General features: G+C 42.4%; 2 protein-coding genes across 20 annotated transcripts in view; both read left to right on the top strand.

Moving 5' to 3' along the window:
- LOC141377778 (uncharacterized) overlaps positions 1 to 16,482 on the top strand; it is a 369,547-nt gene that overhangs the window by 247,059 nt on the left and 106,006 nt on the right. The gene's annotated exons all lie outside the window — the stretch shown is intronic.
- prcp (prolylcarboxypeptidase (angiotensinase C)) overlaps positions 1 to 16,482 on the top strand; it is a 107,152-nt gene that overhangs the window by 46,378 nt on the left and 44,292 nt on the right. For all 19 annotated transcript variants that reach the window (XR_012390454.1, XR_012390453.1, XR_012390455.1 and 16 more), the window contains exon 6: positions 1,703 to 1,875. Coding sequence is in view for 3 of the 19 variants with exons in the window: in XM_073922919.1 (XP_073779020.1) it covers positions 1,703 to 1,875 (173 nt within the window). In the remaining 16 variants the exon portion in view is untranslated. The remainder of the gene's footprint in view (positions 1 to 1,702; positions 1,876 to 16,482) is intronic.

Here is a 16,482-nt window from a genome sequence, read left to right as displayed (position 1 = left end):
GGCGGGGTGCGTGGTGACGTCACCGGCAACCCCGCACCCTTGGTTTACACGGCAGGCGGGGAATGCCAGTGATCGCTGTGTACGGATAGAATCAGCGGAGCGGGGAGCGCTCTCTCTCCCCGCTCAGCTGATTCTGTCAGTGTACATCGGTTGGCGCGGGCCACGAAATATTGCACTGAGGGCCGCAAATGGCCCGCGGGCCGCGAGTTTGAGACCCCTGCCATAGACCATCTAAAACCTAGTCTTAAGTCCAACACGAAGCACATTGGTTGTGTGCCTATGCAACATGCAACATTTTAGAGTCCAAACTCTAAAAGCATTGCTTAAAAAACACAGGATGTACAGCACAAATATATTTACATATGAAATATAAATTACATATAAATTAAAGGATTAAAATATTATACAAAGTCAGTTTATTCATGACAATTTGCAATTGTATAATTTTATTATTATTATTATTAACAGTATTGTTTATTATATGCATATTATACTTGTTTTAAAACAAACAAGCTTAAGTTTGTCCACCTGATGGGTTTTAAAGACTTATGCATCATCATATGTGGCATAAAGAATAGGACATGTTTGAATATAACTCAGTTTTTTGACCATGCTACGTTATTATTGTTCATTTATTCATTTACCGGAAATTAGAACTTAATTTAGAAATAGTTTTTAAATGATTCTATGCGCTTAACAAACAAAATGAAACATGTAGGCCAGGGGTGTCCAAACTACGGCCCGCGGGCCATCTGCGGTCCGCAATCAGTTTTGTGGCGGCCCGCAAGGCTTTTTATAAATATTAATAGAATCTGGCCCGCTATACAAAAATGAACGTAATTCAATAAATAACCACCAGGTGTCGCTATTACATGCCTTCAATTAGGCAGCACTTCTTGTTATGAAGTAAAACTAACCGACTAAACTGAAGGAAACATAATTGATAATCACGTTTTGGCGAGCCATGGCACAACCAAGAAAAAGGAAAATCAACAGTGAGAGCAGGAACTTTCAGTCACGTTGGGGCAAAGAATTTTTCTTTACAGAGGTCAGCAGGAAATGTATCTGTTTAATTTGCCAGGAATCAGTTGCAGTAATGAAGGAATATAATATTAAAAGACATTATGAAACAAAGCATCAGGCCTTCAGCTCTTACACTTGTGCCGAACGAGATCAAAAAGTAAAACAAATAGCAGCTGCTCTATCAGCTCAACAACAGCAGTTTTTTTGTGCTATTAAAGTGCAAAAAAATTCTACACTGCACTGCAAAAAATGTTTTTTTTTGGTCTTGTTTCAAGTCCAAATTGCAACTGTAATTTGCCCAGAGAAGATTCAAGTTTGTTTTTAAACTTAAACTTAAGTCTTTCTAGAAACACAGTTGGATGACCGAAATAAAATATTTTTTTATGATAATATACACACACATCTATCCATCCATATATATATATATATATATATATATATATATATATATATATATATATATACCTCCTAGTAATACATTACAATACCATAACTGAGAAGTCATATAAGCATGAATAAGCTATACATTAAAAATTGACATTAGACATTTACTGTATGCAATTCCATCCAACAAATTTTAGTTGTTGAAGATTTTGTTTAAATTTTTGTGAAGTTCATGTTACTTTTAATTTTCACGTCTGCTTTCCTGGATTCATTTGATGAAGTTTTTCTTTTGTAGGTGAGGGTCTGCAGTGGCTTTCTCAGACATTTGGACTGTGTGGTCCTTTAAAGTCTCAAGAGGATGTGTTCGGCTTTAAGGCTTGGCTGCAGGAAACCTGGGTGAACTTGGCCATGGTGGATTATCCATATGAAGCCGACTTCCTTCAGCCACTGCCAGCCTGGCCTGTTAAGGTATCCTAAATTAAGTTTCTCTTGATGATCACACTGTGGTGCACGCTTTGTGATAGAGCTGCACAATGAATTAAAAAAAAGATTGCGATCTCAATTCGACTCTGTTCAGGAGAGAAGCATAAAGGCGGCTGCACAAGTTTTTTCATTGTGTCACATATATTGCTCAGTGAAATGGACACCTGCAAATGATGTTAAAAGAGTCACATACTGTATTTATAATTCACCTAAAAATGTAATCTTTATGTAGTCTTCATATAATGCTGTATTTGCGGCCGGCAAATCACAGGTGGTGTGAGCTGCAGACCGTGAGCTGTTACCACAGAGAGGGCGGGCACCTGCTCTTCTTAATGATAGACATGCGCGCGCCTACTTTAGTAAACAGAACCTGCAAAGGCTGTGAATACCATGTAATAAAGTTGTAAATAATATTCAGTTCGTGGCACAGAGTGATCATTTAAATAATCATATCGCATTTTAGAGTTATTGCGACAAGCATTCGATGGTTTGTTTCACAGCAAACACACAGTTGTGCATAAAAAAAAATGTTTACAGTGTCAGTATACTGTAGCCTATATAATGTGGATTTTACCAGTGAAAAAAATGGTCTAATAATGTTGTCAATGACAGATTGCAAGCAAATATCTCAAACATAATTCAACATCAGAATTATTATAGTAGAATTAAGTAGAATGAAGTAGAATATAATTATTTATAGAAACCAGTAGACCTACACATTATATTATTATTGTTGTTTTACCATATGTTTAAGAAAAAAAACAATAATAATTGGCAACTCATATTCGTGAGAAATTTGTGATCTTTATTTTAAGCAAAAAAATCGCGATTCAAATTTTAGCCAGAATCGTGTAGCTCTACTTTGTAAAATGCTGGAGATAAAATGCAAAGATCTTATGAAAAATCAATAGTTTCTGCCATATTAATGTACAGTTGTTTCCTACCATCGTGTTATTGCCTTTTTGTATTTTATTTATTTATTTAATTATTTATTTAATTGTTTATTTATCTATATACATGTCACAATGGTAAAATAATGTAAAGTACAAATCAAGACAAATGTTTTGGGCTACAAGTTTTTTAAAACATTGCTTTTGAACGTGAAAAAACTTCCTGGTTAATATGGAGTTACAAAAGTATCAAAAGCAATTGTTAAATGCAAATGACACAATCTACACATGCTTAGCTAAATTCACAAGCGTAAAACCAAATTCAAATGCTCAAAATGTTCAAATACCTTCACCGGCCACCTGTCCATCTGCTCGTTAATGCAAAATTTCAATTCAGCCAATCACATGGCAGCAACTTGATGCATTCAGGCATACATGATCAAGATGATATGCTGCAGTTCCAATGGGGAAGAAAGGTAGTTTAAGTGACTTTAAATGTGGCCTAGTTATTGGTGCCAGATGGGCTGGTCTGAGTATTTCAGAAACTGCTGATCTACAGGGGTTTTCACGCACAACCATCTCTAGTGTTTACATAGAATGGTCCTAAAAAGAGAAAATATCGAGCGAGTGGCAGTTCTGTGGGCACAAATGCCATGTTGATGCCTGAGGTCAGAGGAGCATGGCCAGACTGGTTTCAGCTGAAAGAAAGACAACAGTAACTCAAATAACCACTCGTTACAACCGAGGTATACTGAAGAGCATCTCTGAATGCACAACATGTTCTGCCTTGAGGCGGATGGCCTACAGCAGCAAAAGACCACATCAGGTGACACTCCTGTCAGCCAAGAACAGGAACCTGAGACTACAATTCACAGGCTCAGGCTTAGGCTCACCACAATTGGACAATAAAAGATTGAAAAAAGTTGCCTGGTCTGTTGTGTCTCAATTTCTGCTGCAACATTCGCATTGTCACATATATTTTTTTTCAAGAAACTCATTTATATGATCTTTTAGCAAATTATTGAATGACTGATGTATTAAAACGCCATCTAGGGGCCTTGGTCTTAATGTTGGAAAGGTGAACATTACATAATACTGCAGAATGATCGGACAATAAAATTGGTGATATAGAGATGCAAGAGTTAATTAAAATTAGAAAGAAACATGTCATCTATCCTAGAGAAAGTCTTATGTCTATTAGAAAAAAACAGAAAGTCCTTAGAAGTAGTATTTTAGATTCTCCAAATATCACATTAAGTTTAGTGATGAATTTATTTTGTAGCTTAGAGGATGTGTTAACTGTAGTATCAAGGTGTGATTTATCCAGTGCAGGATTTAAAACAGAATTAAAATCACCACCCATCACTTAAGGACAATCAATCTGCTCAAGTAATATAATGGAAATATGTGTGAAAAATGTATTGTCTGCTTCATTGGGGCCATAAATGGAGACCAGTGTTAATCTGTCATTATGTATTTTGCAGTGTATAAAGACAAATCTACCTTTCACATAATTTCCAGTAAGATTAATAGTTAACTAACTTCCTATTAATTAGATGAGCACCTCCTTAGTTTTATTATGAGCAAAAGAGAAGGAGAACAGAAGAATTTAGGCCATTCACATATAATGATCAAATGTTTTGAACATGCATTATGATCTTGCAATACCAGCAGTCTGTTTAACTGAAGCATTGCCTTATTTCTAGTGACATGTAAACAGTAGTATGTATCGTAGATACTAGCCCAGCAAGATGCATAATTCTTTTAAAATAAAACCAAGATTAATAAAATTATTGGCGTCCATTGAAGGACATAGAATAAACAAAAACAAAAAAAAGTAAAAACACAAATAATTATAAACAAAACAGACCACACAATACTGTGAGTGTAGGTCTGCATGAACAACAGAAACAAATGTTAATGAATGACCAATCCACTTCAATGCAATAGATGCTCACTATTAGCTTGAAAATAATAATAATAATAATAATGATGATGATGACGATAATTATTATTATTATTAATATTATTATTATTATTATTATTATTATTATATCAAACAAAAATAAAAATTAAAACATTACTATTCACCAGTCAGCAGATGAGCATACAGTACAGGAAAAAGATCTCAAAAAGAAATTAACAAGTGTCCAATGGCACATTGTTATTATCCTCTTCACTGTAGTTACGATGATCACCACTGTCCTCCTGTTTTGATTTTGTTTGTTAAGCTGAGATGGAGACAGTAGCTGTTGCCTTCCCCTTCGCTTTGTAGCTCTGCAGAGTATGTCTTCAATGGCAGTAAAGTAACAAAATCATCCATCTTTTGATGAGAGTCGAACATCATATGCTCAGCCTTGTGTCGTAGCCTAATTACCGCAGGATAGTTAAGCAAGGGCTGGAGACTTAAGTGCTGTCATCATCTTCAAGACTAAATTAAAAATCTTTCTCTTGGTAGTCATGGCTGGACTGAAGTCAGGAAAAAAACAGTAGTACTTAGATGAAGTATTTTGGATTCTCCAAAGATCAGTCACATTAAGTTTAGTGATAAATTTATACAGTAGCTTAGAGGATGTGCTAACTGTAGTATTAGGGTAAAATTTTAACAAGAGGTTGTGCGACCGATCAGAATTTTTCCTTCTCTCATACACTCAATAGGCCCAGTCGATCTCAATGTCATGGCCTTTCAGTGAAGGAATTCATATGGGAAGATTACCCAAATCCATCGTTCTAACGAACATTCGTAAACTGCATCGCAAATTTCTACGCTTGCAACTAGACCTCTAGAGCTGTATTTAGAAGCATAGTTTCAGGTTGTGTTATATTCCCCATTATCCCCTCTATGCTCTTATTGTCCCCATCTCGGGTTGCATGGAGAAAGCTACTATTCACACTGTGGCGTTGGTTGACTCAGGAGCTGCTGGTAATTTCATGGATGAGACATTTGCCCGTAGAAACGCTATCCCACTAACCTCCTGTGATTTTTCCCCCTTAGCAATCATGGCAGTAGACGGATGCCCCCTAGGGGATGGAAATGTCACTCACCATACTACTCATCTGTCAGTTCAAACAGGCTCGCTTCACAAGGAAGTAATGGAGTTTCTGATCACTAAGTCTCCTCAACATCCCATCATCCTCGGATGGCCGTGGCTTCAGACTCATAACCTCCTCATCTCCTGGAAAACTGGTGAGATCTCAAAGTGGAGTGAATCTTGTCTAAAAAAATTGTATATGTTCTGTCACCCCTGTTCAGCTCAATACCATTGCAAAGTTGAAAACCCTGAAAGTTCCATGATCCCTGAAGAATACAAAGATTTGTCTGAAGCATTCAGCAAGAAAAAAGCCACGAAACTCCCACCTCACCGTGAGTATGACTGCGCTATTGAATTGTTGCCTGGTACCACGTGCCTGGTGCCTGGTTTCTTCTTTGTTGAGAAAAAGGATGGAAGCCTGCGCCTCTGCATTGACTATAGAGGTTTGAATGAAATTACTGTGAAGTAATTCTTCTCAACGACCACCGGCCACTATGAATATCGGGTGATGCCCTTAGGCCTGGCAAACAGTCCTTCAGTCTTCCAAACATTCATTAATGAGGTTTTTCGTGACACGCTGAACCAATGGGTATTTGTCTATATTGATGACATTCTCGTTTATTCAGAGATGCTTGATGACCATATTCAGCATGTACGAGCTGTACTAAAGAGACTTATTGAACATCAGCTTTACGCCAAACTGTCCAAGTGTGAATTTCACCAAACCTGCACCTCTTTCCTGGGTTACGTCATCAGTGCAGAAGGAGTCGCCATGAACGAAGATAAGGTGAATGCTGTGTTGAATTGGCCAAAACCTAATACTGTGAAGGAAATGCAACGTTTTCTGGGGTTTGCTAACTTTTACCACCGATTCATACGAAACTTCAGCTCTGTAGCCGCTCCCCTTACGTCAATGGTGAAATCTGGAAATCCCAAGCTCAAGTGTAACCCAGACGCTACCCAAGCCTTCAACCATCTCAAAGCCCGATTCTCCTCAGCCCCTATTCTCTGTCACCCAAATCCCAAGTTACCCTTCATTCTCAAAATTGAAGCATCTAATACAGGCATCAGAGCCGCATTATCACAGAGACAAGTGGCATCTAACAAGCTCCATCCCTGCGCCTTCTCACGGAAGCTCAACTCAGTGGAGCGAAACTATGACGTAGGCAACCGGGAACTCCTAGCAATGACGGCAGCTATGGAGGAATGGAGGCATTGGCTGGAGGGAGCTCGACACCCGTTCACTGTGATAACTGATCATAAAAACCTGGAGTAAATTCGTTCGGCTAAGAGATCAAATCCCCGACAGGCTAGATGGGCTCTGTTCTTTACACGTTTCAACTTCTCTGTCACTTACATCCCTGGACCAAAGAACATCAAAGCTGATGCACTCTCTCGCCTCTTCGAAAACGATCCTAAATCAGATTACAAACAGCCCATACTACCTGATTCCATTATTCTGGCACCCATTACCTGGGATATTGATTCTGAAATCGCCCAAGTCGCAGATCAACATCCGTCACCTCCATACTGTCCAGCAGTAAAGGTATTCGTTCCACAACCACTCAGAGACCAACTCATCGAGGAAATCCACTCCAGTCCCAGTTCCGGTCACCCAGGCATCACAGGCACTATAGATCTCATTTGAACCGTTATTGGTGGCCCGACGTAAGAGCTGACGTCATCAACTTTATCAAGAAATGCTCCCCTTGTAATATGCATAAATATTCCCGTCATGCTCCAGCCGGTCTTTTACAACCCCTAGAAATCCTTCGTTGCCCCTGGTCTCATATTGCCATTGATTTCATCACAGATCTTCCCCCGTCCCTTGGTCACACCACTATACTCACCGTCATCGATCGCTTTTCCAAGGCATGCAGCCTAATTCCCATCCCTAAGCTCCCCACAGCTGTAGAAACAGCCGAACTGCTATGCAACCAAGTATTCAGATATTATGGTCTCCCTGAAGACATCGTGTCTGACAAAGGTCCCCAATTTACATCAAGAGTATGGTCTGCTTTTTTCAAAAATTTGAAAATATTAGCCTCACCTCTGGGTACCACCCCCAATCCAACGGGCAAGTCGAGCAACTTAATCAAGAGATCGAACGTTCTCTTGATTACAACTCCAATACCTGATCGACTGGTAGGGGTACGGCCCGGAAGAACAATAATGGATAAATCGTAAGGACATCCTTGACCCAACTCTGCTTAGTGAGTTTCACCGTCTGTACCCGGAAATGCCGGCCCCTCGCCCCCGCGGTAGACCCTGGCGTCGTGGCGCCCCTCACTTCAGGAGCCATTCGCAGGAGGGGGGCTCTGTCACCGACTCTGTCCCAGTCATTCCCCTCGCTGGCCAGCAGAGGTCACCATCCCCGGACTATTAACCATTACGTCATCCACTTACACTGATAGCTTGCGCATCCACTTGATCACCCACACTCCAGCATATAAGCAGCACACACACACTCAATCATAGCGAAGTCTTGTTCTGCCCCGGCTAACACTACTGAGCGTTTCTCTACACTGCCTGCTTTCCCGTTGCTTACCTTGCCTTGTTCCTCGACCTTGTCCTGCCAGCCGCCTGCCTTGAACTCTAGCCTGAACACCGACCTTGATATTCGCCACCTGCCTTAGACATTATGCCTGAACATTCTTACTGTGATTACCTGCCGCCAACCCTTTAACGTAACACTGTTGTGTTTGATGTGAGTTCACAAACGAATTACATCTGTGTGCTTGTCTTTATTAAACTGTGTTTAATAAATATACTGCAAATGGATCCCTCAGTGTCAGCCCCTTCGTTATAAAATCTTAGTGCACCATGGTAAACAGTATCCAATGCATGCAGACTTTGAGACGAAGCATGCATATAGACAACATCACCGTAGTCCAATGTCGACATAAATGTTTCGTCAACTAGCTTCTTTTTAGCATCAAAAGAAAGGCAGTTCTTAATTCTAAAATAGAAGCCTAAAATCACTTTTAATTTTAGATATTTGGGATACCAATTCAATCTCTGTACCATGTGGAAATGTGGTAGCATTTTGTGTTAGCATTTTTGAAACAGCTGTTGGTTCAGCTGTTTGGTGAAGATCACTTCCCCACGGTCCCATTTATCTTAAGAGCGCACCGTTACCCAACTTTTTTATCTGGCTCCAAACTTTGTGCGCTACCTATTGTGGCTAAATTTCAGAATTTTCAGGACAAAGTTTGTATTCTTAGACTGTCTAGGAAGATGAAAGAATGCTCTGGTTACCTAGTAACCCTCATTCCCCGAGGAGGGGAACGGAAATGCTATTGGTGGATTTGAACAATAAATCCACGATTGGGAGGTTTCAGTTCAGAAAGCCAATTGTCTGAAAGAGTATGAAACGGGCCAATGAAATGCCAATGAATTGGCAGCGTAAGCTTGTGCACGTATGCTTCATTGCCAATTATCTCAGCATATAAGCACAGGTGGAGCAAGCACACGCTATCCTTTTTAAGCTGAAGAGACTTGAACTAACAGCTAAGGGACAGTCATTATGGCGAGGGTAAATAGCATTTCTGTTCCCCTCCTCGGGGAACAAGGGTTACTTTAGTAACCAGAGCGTTCCACTTCGGATGGGGAACTTCAATGCTATTGGTGGATTTGAACTATAAATCCACAAATGGGGGAAGCTATGGAAAACGCCATAATGACTGCACCTTACCATGAGAGGCGCGGTCCTCCAACGTGGTCCCTGGCACTTACTTGTCCCACTTCAACAGAAGTTTTACGGATTTAGATATATTTTTTGGGAAGTCGCAAGCGTCTAGATAATTCTAGGAATAATACAACAGTACGTTGGGAAGCATGCAGTCCCGATAGGGAGGACGCTGCGGAGGCCATCTGCTACCCAGTGGGGAAATATGATGGCAAGTACATATGGACTAGCCCTAAGAAGGGGAGTACGCATAATAAAAGGTGGTGAGCGAAGAGGGAAGACACGGGTCCGCCAGAGAGGGGGGACTGAACCATGGCAGAGTAAGCATATGGGATCGCCTAGTGGGAGCACGCATAGCAGGCACCTATACCCAAAACGCAGGCTGACCAACGGGCAGACATACAACGTAGTGGGCCAGCAAGTGAGTCCTCCACTGAGTCAGTGCTGGGGGCCTCGGAGGAATCTGCAGGGCTCACCTGACGGGGAACTTGAAAGAAACAAGTGTCAACTTTCTGACAGAAAGAAAGGCGCACGTACCTCCGTGATAAGGAGAATGGCGCAGCAAGCGTGTTTCAACACCTTCACCGAATTGTTTCCTCAATCACCAAGGGTTACCTAATATCCTTGAGAAAACCGGCTCCACTCGCAGATTGTAAAACCTTGCAAATGTGTTGGGTGTCGCCCAGCCCGCAGCTCTAAAGATGTCTGTTAGAGAGGCGCCGCGTGCACGCGCTTAAAAGGATGCGATGCTCCAAGTGGAGTGCGCACACACTCTCTGGGGACACGGCTTACCTCGGCTCTGATAAGCGAGAGAAATGCCATCCACAATCCAGTGGGATAATCTTTGTTTCGATACGGCACTTCCCTGCTGCCAACCGCCATAACAGACAAAGAGCTGCTCAGATGATCTAAAACTGTGCGGTCCAAATAAATACGCAAGGCGCAAACTGGACAAAGCAAAGAAAGGGCTGGGTCTGCCTCCTCTGGGGGCAGCGCTTGCAGGCTCACTACCTGACCACTGAAAGGTGTGGTAGGAACCTTGGGCACGTAACCCGGGCGGGGTCTCAGGATAACGTGAGAGTAATCCGGCCCGAATTCTAGGCACGAGTCACTGACCGAAAATGCCTCCAGGTCCCCGACCCTCTTGATGGTTGCCAACGTGACCAGCAGAACTGTCTTCAAGGACAGAAATCTTAAGGATACTGATTCGAGTGGCTCAAAGGGATCTGTACGCAAGCTTGTGAGAAAGAGGGCAAGATCCCAAGAGGGCATGAGAGGGGGGCGGGTGGATTATTTCGCCTAGCACCTCTGAGGAACCAAATGATGAAGTTATGCTTTCCCACGGTGCTGCCAGCTACCGCGTCATGATAAGCGGAGATGGCAGCCATGTAAACCTTAAGAGTGGAGGGCGACAGCCTGCTCTCCAGCTTCTCTTAAAGGAAAGAGAGCACAACACTGATCTGGCAATTTCGGGGGTCTTCTCTGCGAGAGACACACCATTCAGTGAATAGACTCCACTTCAGGGTGTAAGCGTGCCTCGTGGAGGGGGCTCTAGCCTGAGTTATGGTTTTAACCACCGCACCCGGTAGGTTACCCAAGTCTTCCACACGTGGAGGTTCCAAAGATTGGGGCGAGGGTGTCAGATGGTGCCCTGTCCCTGAGAGAGTAGGTCCTCTCTCAAAGGGATCCGCCAGGGGAGGGTCGTCGCGAGGAGGGAGAGCTCTCATATCCTGGTCCGGTTGGGCCAGAGGGGTGCAACCAGCAGAACCTATTCCTCGTCCTCCCTGACCTTGCACAGTAACTGCGCGAGCAGGCTCACTGGGGGAAGCGCATATTTGCGCATGCCCCGAGGCCAGCTGTGGGCCAGTGCATCTGTGCCGAGAGAGCTCTCAGTCAGGGAAAAGAACAACTGGCAATGAGCGTCCTTGGGGGAAGCAAACAGATAGATCTGGGCCTCCCCGAATTGCGCCCATATCAGCTGAACAGACTTGGGGTGGAGTCTCCATTCTCAGAAGTAAACTTGCTGCCGTGAGAGCACATCGGCTGCATGGTTGAGCTTACCTGGAACATGAATGGCGCGCAGCGATTTTAGCCACGGGTGTCTCCAGAGGAGCAGACGGCGGGCGAGCTGAGACATGCGGCGAGAGCGAATACCGGCACAATAGAGGCACACCGGCCTGTAGGAACGAGGGGTCGTTCCAAGGGCTGAGGGTGCGGCGACACAGCGCAGTGACAGAGACTCTGTGTGCGTCCAGGGACTCGATCGCGAAGCCAGTGCTGGAGTGGTCTCATATGGAGTAATTCGATTCGAGTGGTCTCATATGGAGTAATTCGAGCAGCCAGTCGTCGAGATAATTGAGTATACAGATGCCCGCGAGCTGAAGGGGCACTAAGGCACCCTCCGCGAGTTTGGTAAAGACCCATGGAGACAGAGAGAGCCCAAAGGGGAGGACCTTGTATTGCCACGCTCGACCTTCGAACGCAAACCGCAGAAACTGACTGAGGCGTTGAAAAATGGAGACATGGAAGTACGCTTCCTTCAGGTCTGTAGCTGCAAACCAATCCAGAGGACGAATGCATTGGAGGATGTGCCTCTGCGTAAGCATTCTGAACAGCAGCCTGTGCAGGCAGCGGTTCAAAACGCGCAGATCTAGGATTGGCCGTGACCCACCATTCTTTTTGGGTACGATGAAGTACTGGCTGTAAAACCCGCTATCCATCCCGGCTGGAGGGACCAGCTCGATTGCACCCTTCGCCAGGAGGGCAGCAATCTCCTCTCGCAAGACAGGGGTGGACAGGGGGCTGACCCTGGTAAAATACACACCCGTGAACTTGGGAGGTTGTTTCGCGAACTGGATCGCATAACTGATTGTGCGTATGAGCCACCGCGAAGGGCTGGCCTGCGCTAACCAGGCAGGCAGAGTCCTCGCTAATGGACTCATCGCTACAATCGCTGACGTACCAGCGGTGGGGCAGCGCGGAGTGGGTGTGCTGATCCAGGAAGCGCGAGGGTCCTGCGGAAGAGCTGTAGGAGAGCGATTCGCTCTGGCTCTGCACCCTAACTCCGGAGAGGAGGCTCGAGGGTTTGGGGGAAAGGAGACCGTCCCCCCAGAGCTTGTGACCCACTTGCGAAGCACACAGAGCCTGCGAGCTGGGAAGCAGCGTGTCCTGGACTGGCAGGGTTCGTGCTGTCACGTCCGGGGAAGCGGAAAAGTGTTCATTCATTGATGTTTTCGTAGCACTGAAAAGTACCATATCAGCCAGGTTTAGCCAGAAAGGTGCCCTGCAAGACTGCATGAGCCTACTGTGCACCTCCGGGAAGAAGGGGACGAGAGGCTTTGAGAGCTGCGCCCTCTGATCCTCTACGTACCACCCCTCTAGTCGGTAGAGCTGGGGGACGAACCATCTCCAACCCTACGGCCGAAGCAGCCCGGGAAAGCATGGCTAACATGCCCGTCTTAGGATCCGTTTTGATGGCGCTCACCTGCCCGGAGGGCGCGAGCGGGTCTGTATCTTCGTCGGACAATGCGAGCCCACCATCCGATCCTGTGGTGGACGTCTGATCTACGGTGTCAGCGAGCGTGAGAGCAACCATCTGATTAGACGGGTCACTCCCACCGCCCGAAGCTTGGATGGAGCGCCTGGAAGAGTTGGACCCCCAAACATGTAACGCATTGATCGTGCCCATCATCCGGAGACAGGAAACCCCTGCATCCAGAAACGCACAGTCGGAGCGCCATCCTGAAAAGGACATGCTGCACGACGTGTTGCTCTTTTAGGAAAATAAGCAACTTTATACACACCGCTCTAGAGGACCGGACCCAAAGAACGCCAGGCAAGGGAGAATCCCAGCTCGACCGTCCGCTGCCGCGTATGCACACTCTGAACCGGGAGACACTCGTTCGCTCGAATTTCGCTGTAGCCAGCAAGAGGAAACCTCATTGACTCGACCAGAAGGCTGAAAGTCTCTGAAGCGAAAAGGATAGCGTGTGCTTGCTCCACCTGTGCTTATATGCGGAGATAATTGGCAATGAAGCACACGTGCGCAAGCTTACGCTGCCAATTCATTGGCATTTCATTGGCCCGTTCCATACTCTTTCAGACAATTGGCTTTCTGAACCGAAACCTCCCATTCGTGGATTTATGGTTCAAATCCACCAATAGCATTGAAGTTACCCATCCGAAAGGGAACTCATTTTTAGTCCAGATGACTTAGAAGCTAAATTTATTAAATTGGCATCTCATATTTTAATATATCCTCTCACCAACCTATTTAATTTTGCTCTGTTTTCCTGTTCAGTACACTTAATTTGGAAAAGTGCTAAGATCTCTCCTCTTTTTTAAAAGCGGTGACCCTTTCTGATCCAAATAATTATAGGCCTATTTCATTGATTTGTACAGTAGCAAAAGTTTTTGAGAGATTAATTTATACTCAGATTACTGATTACATTAGAACATTTTAAATTTTTTCCTCCTCACCAGTCGGGTTTTAGACCAAATTTTTCGACTACTACAGCCTTAATGAAGTTCACTAATGATGTGTTCATATCTTTCGACAAAAGGCTTTGATCAAAAGCCCCTTTTTTGGTTTAAATCTTACCTTCATAATAGACGTCAATTCGATCATTTAGAGGCTTTAACTCAGATTATTTAGTTGTTGAAGTAGTAGTTGTACATGGCTGTAGTTGTTGTACTCTTTTGTTTATTTATTAATGATTTGCCTAAATTTTGTTCAATATGCCAGATTCAACTTTATGCAGACGATACTATTATTTATTTTTCCCACTCTGATATTTCATACATGCAATCTTCCTTGCAGTTAGATTTTACTTTAATTCAAGAATGGTTCAATAAAAACAAACTTATACTAAATAAAAAGAAGTCTTGTAGCATGGTGTTTTTTTAAAAATCCCAGCGGTTTCATTCAGTTGTCTAATGTTGATTAATTTAAATATCTAGGCCTTTGGCTCGATACTAAACTGTTCTTTAAACCCCATATTTCACTGGGGCAGTTGTACCTTTTCAAAAGATACATATTTGTACCCAAAAAGTCTGCAGTGGTACCTCAAACGTGCATATTAGTGCCAAAATGTACAGTACCTAAAAAGTACCTTTGAGTTGCCATAATGGACTTTTTAGGTTCAAATATATACCTTTTGCAGAGGTACTACCCAAGTGACAGCTCCAGTACCTTTATTTCTGAGAGTGTGGTGTACTCTGTATTATATTGTGATGGTGTATAAATATACTGTAGAAAACTACAGAATTGCATAATTTGTTTATTACTATAGGTGTATCTCCACAGCAAGAATTAAAGTTTACTCTCTCACTCACTCACTGACACACTCACTTTCCTTCAGCTATAGGTCCCTGATTTATCAGTGGTCAACACAGTGGAATAACCCTACAACAATTTAATTCAAGTAATTTACTATTCAAGTGTACAAAAACACTGTAGTATTTAGTATTAATTACTATAACATTCCATGTAGTTAGCATACAGTATATCTACCACTTCAATTACAGGCAATTATTTTTATTCACAAGAAAACTCTTCTTCATAATATAAGGATAATGTCAAACATATATAGTTAATTTATATTTATTTCCAGGAAGCTCATAATTTTAGGGAAAGTCTTGACACTGAAATTAAATCTTAAAAAGCTTTTACTTTTTAATCATCTTGTTGATTTATGTGGAAGCTTTTAGATTACATTAACTTTCTTTATTGGTAAGTAGCTTATTTCTGGCACATATGAATATTCAGATTTTACAAAAACTCAGATGTTTACCCTCGAGCAAGTTGAGTTTTCTTTTCCTCCATCAAATCTGCAAATGTATGCAACCCTATGGGTGGTTAAAGCAGTTTAGGTTGCGGGTGCAAAAGGAGGCTTTTGAATGAAAAAGCTAATGTGATTATGTGAGTGACTGAGAGAAGGGCGTATTGAAGGCTTAGGAGTGGGAAATCTGTTGCCACAGATGAATGTGTAAGCCTAATTCCAACTGAAACGTGTTGAAGAAGGTGCTAGAAAAAGTAGAGAAGGTGCTTTGGACAGCCTCTGTTTTTTTCAGACATCATTAATAAATTGATTATCGTTATGTTAAGTTGGGTTGATTCACACTAAACATGCCTTTGCATCCGAAAAGGCAAGACGCATCACTCAAGATTAGGTATCCAGACACAGTCCTTAAGTGACAGTAAACAGAAGTTTACAACACTTGATCTTCGTTCAAGTTATTTTCATTATTCCACTGCTTTGGAATTGACATTGATGAGCAGTTGAGGATAAAAGTTGAAGTTCTTTTAACTTGACACAGCATCTAAAATACAAAATTCCCATGTGTGCAGCACTTCAAAGTATGCGAGACATGAGTGTAATGTTCATGCATGTCCATCAAGCACATGTTTATGTTGAAAACCAATGGAAAAGTAACACATTGGAATGGAAAAACGTGATTTTTGTGAATGTGCCCTTACTATTTTCTTAACAAGGACTGATTGTTCATATTTCAGCATCCAAACTAAATTCAGTAGTTTTTTTTATTTTTTTTTCCAGAATTTAGCATGCCCATTTTGCTTGTTTTCAGAGGGTGCACACTGACATATAACTACATTGCCTGATATGCTGAAGTAATTCAGAGTGGCTAATGATAAAATTGAGTCAGGTGTGCTAATGATAAGCACACTAAGATGTATTTGTATTAAATCATTTAATTATTGCCAAGCATGATGATATGTATATTGCGATATCCACATTTGCAATATTAAGGTATTTTTGATTTATTGTGCAGTGCTAATTTTAACCCTAAATATATAGTAATTAAAGGTACTGTATGTAAGTCATGTAGAGCAAAAAAGAAATAAAGAAAGAAAAACAGCATGATATGTTTGCAGATTATAAAACAGTATATAAGTGTTTACCTCAAATGCTACTTGTTTATCTCAAAAACCATTCTAAATGTCAGTTATCCTTTTTTGAAA

The sequence above is a fragment of the Danio rerio genome, chromosome 15, assembly GCF_049306965.1.
Source record: "Danio rerio strain Tuebingen ecotype United States chromosome 15, GRCz12tu, whole genome shotgun sequence".
Taxonomy (NCBI): domain Eukaryota; kingdom Metazoa; phylum Chordata; class Actinopteri; order Cypriniformes; family Danionidae; genus Danio; species Danio rerio.
The sequence above is the reverse complement of the archived record's forward strand: the minus strand, read 5'-3'. Positions and strand labels throughout refer to the sequence as shown.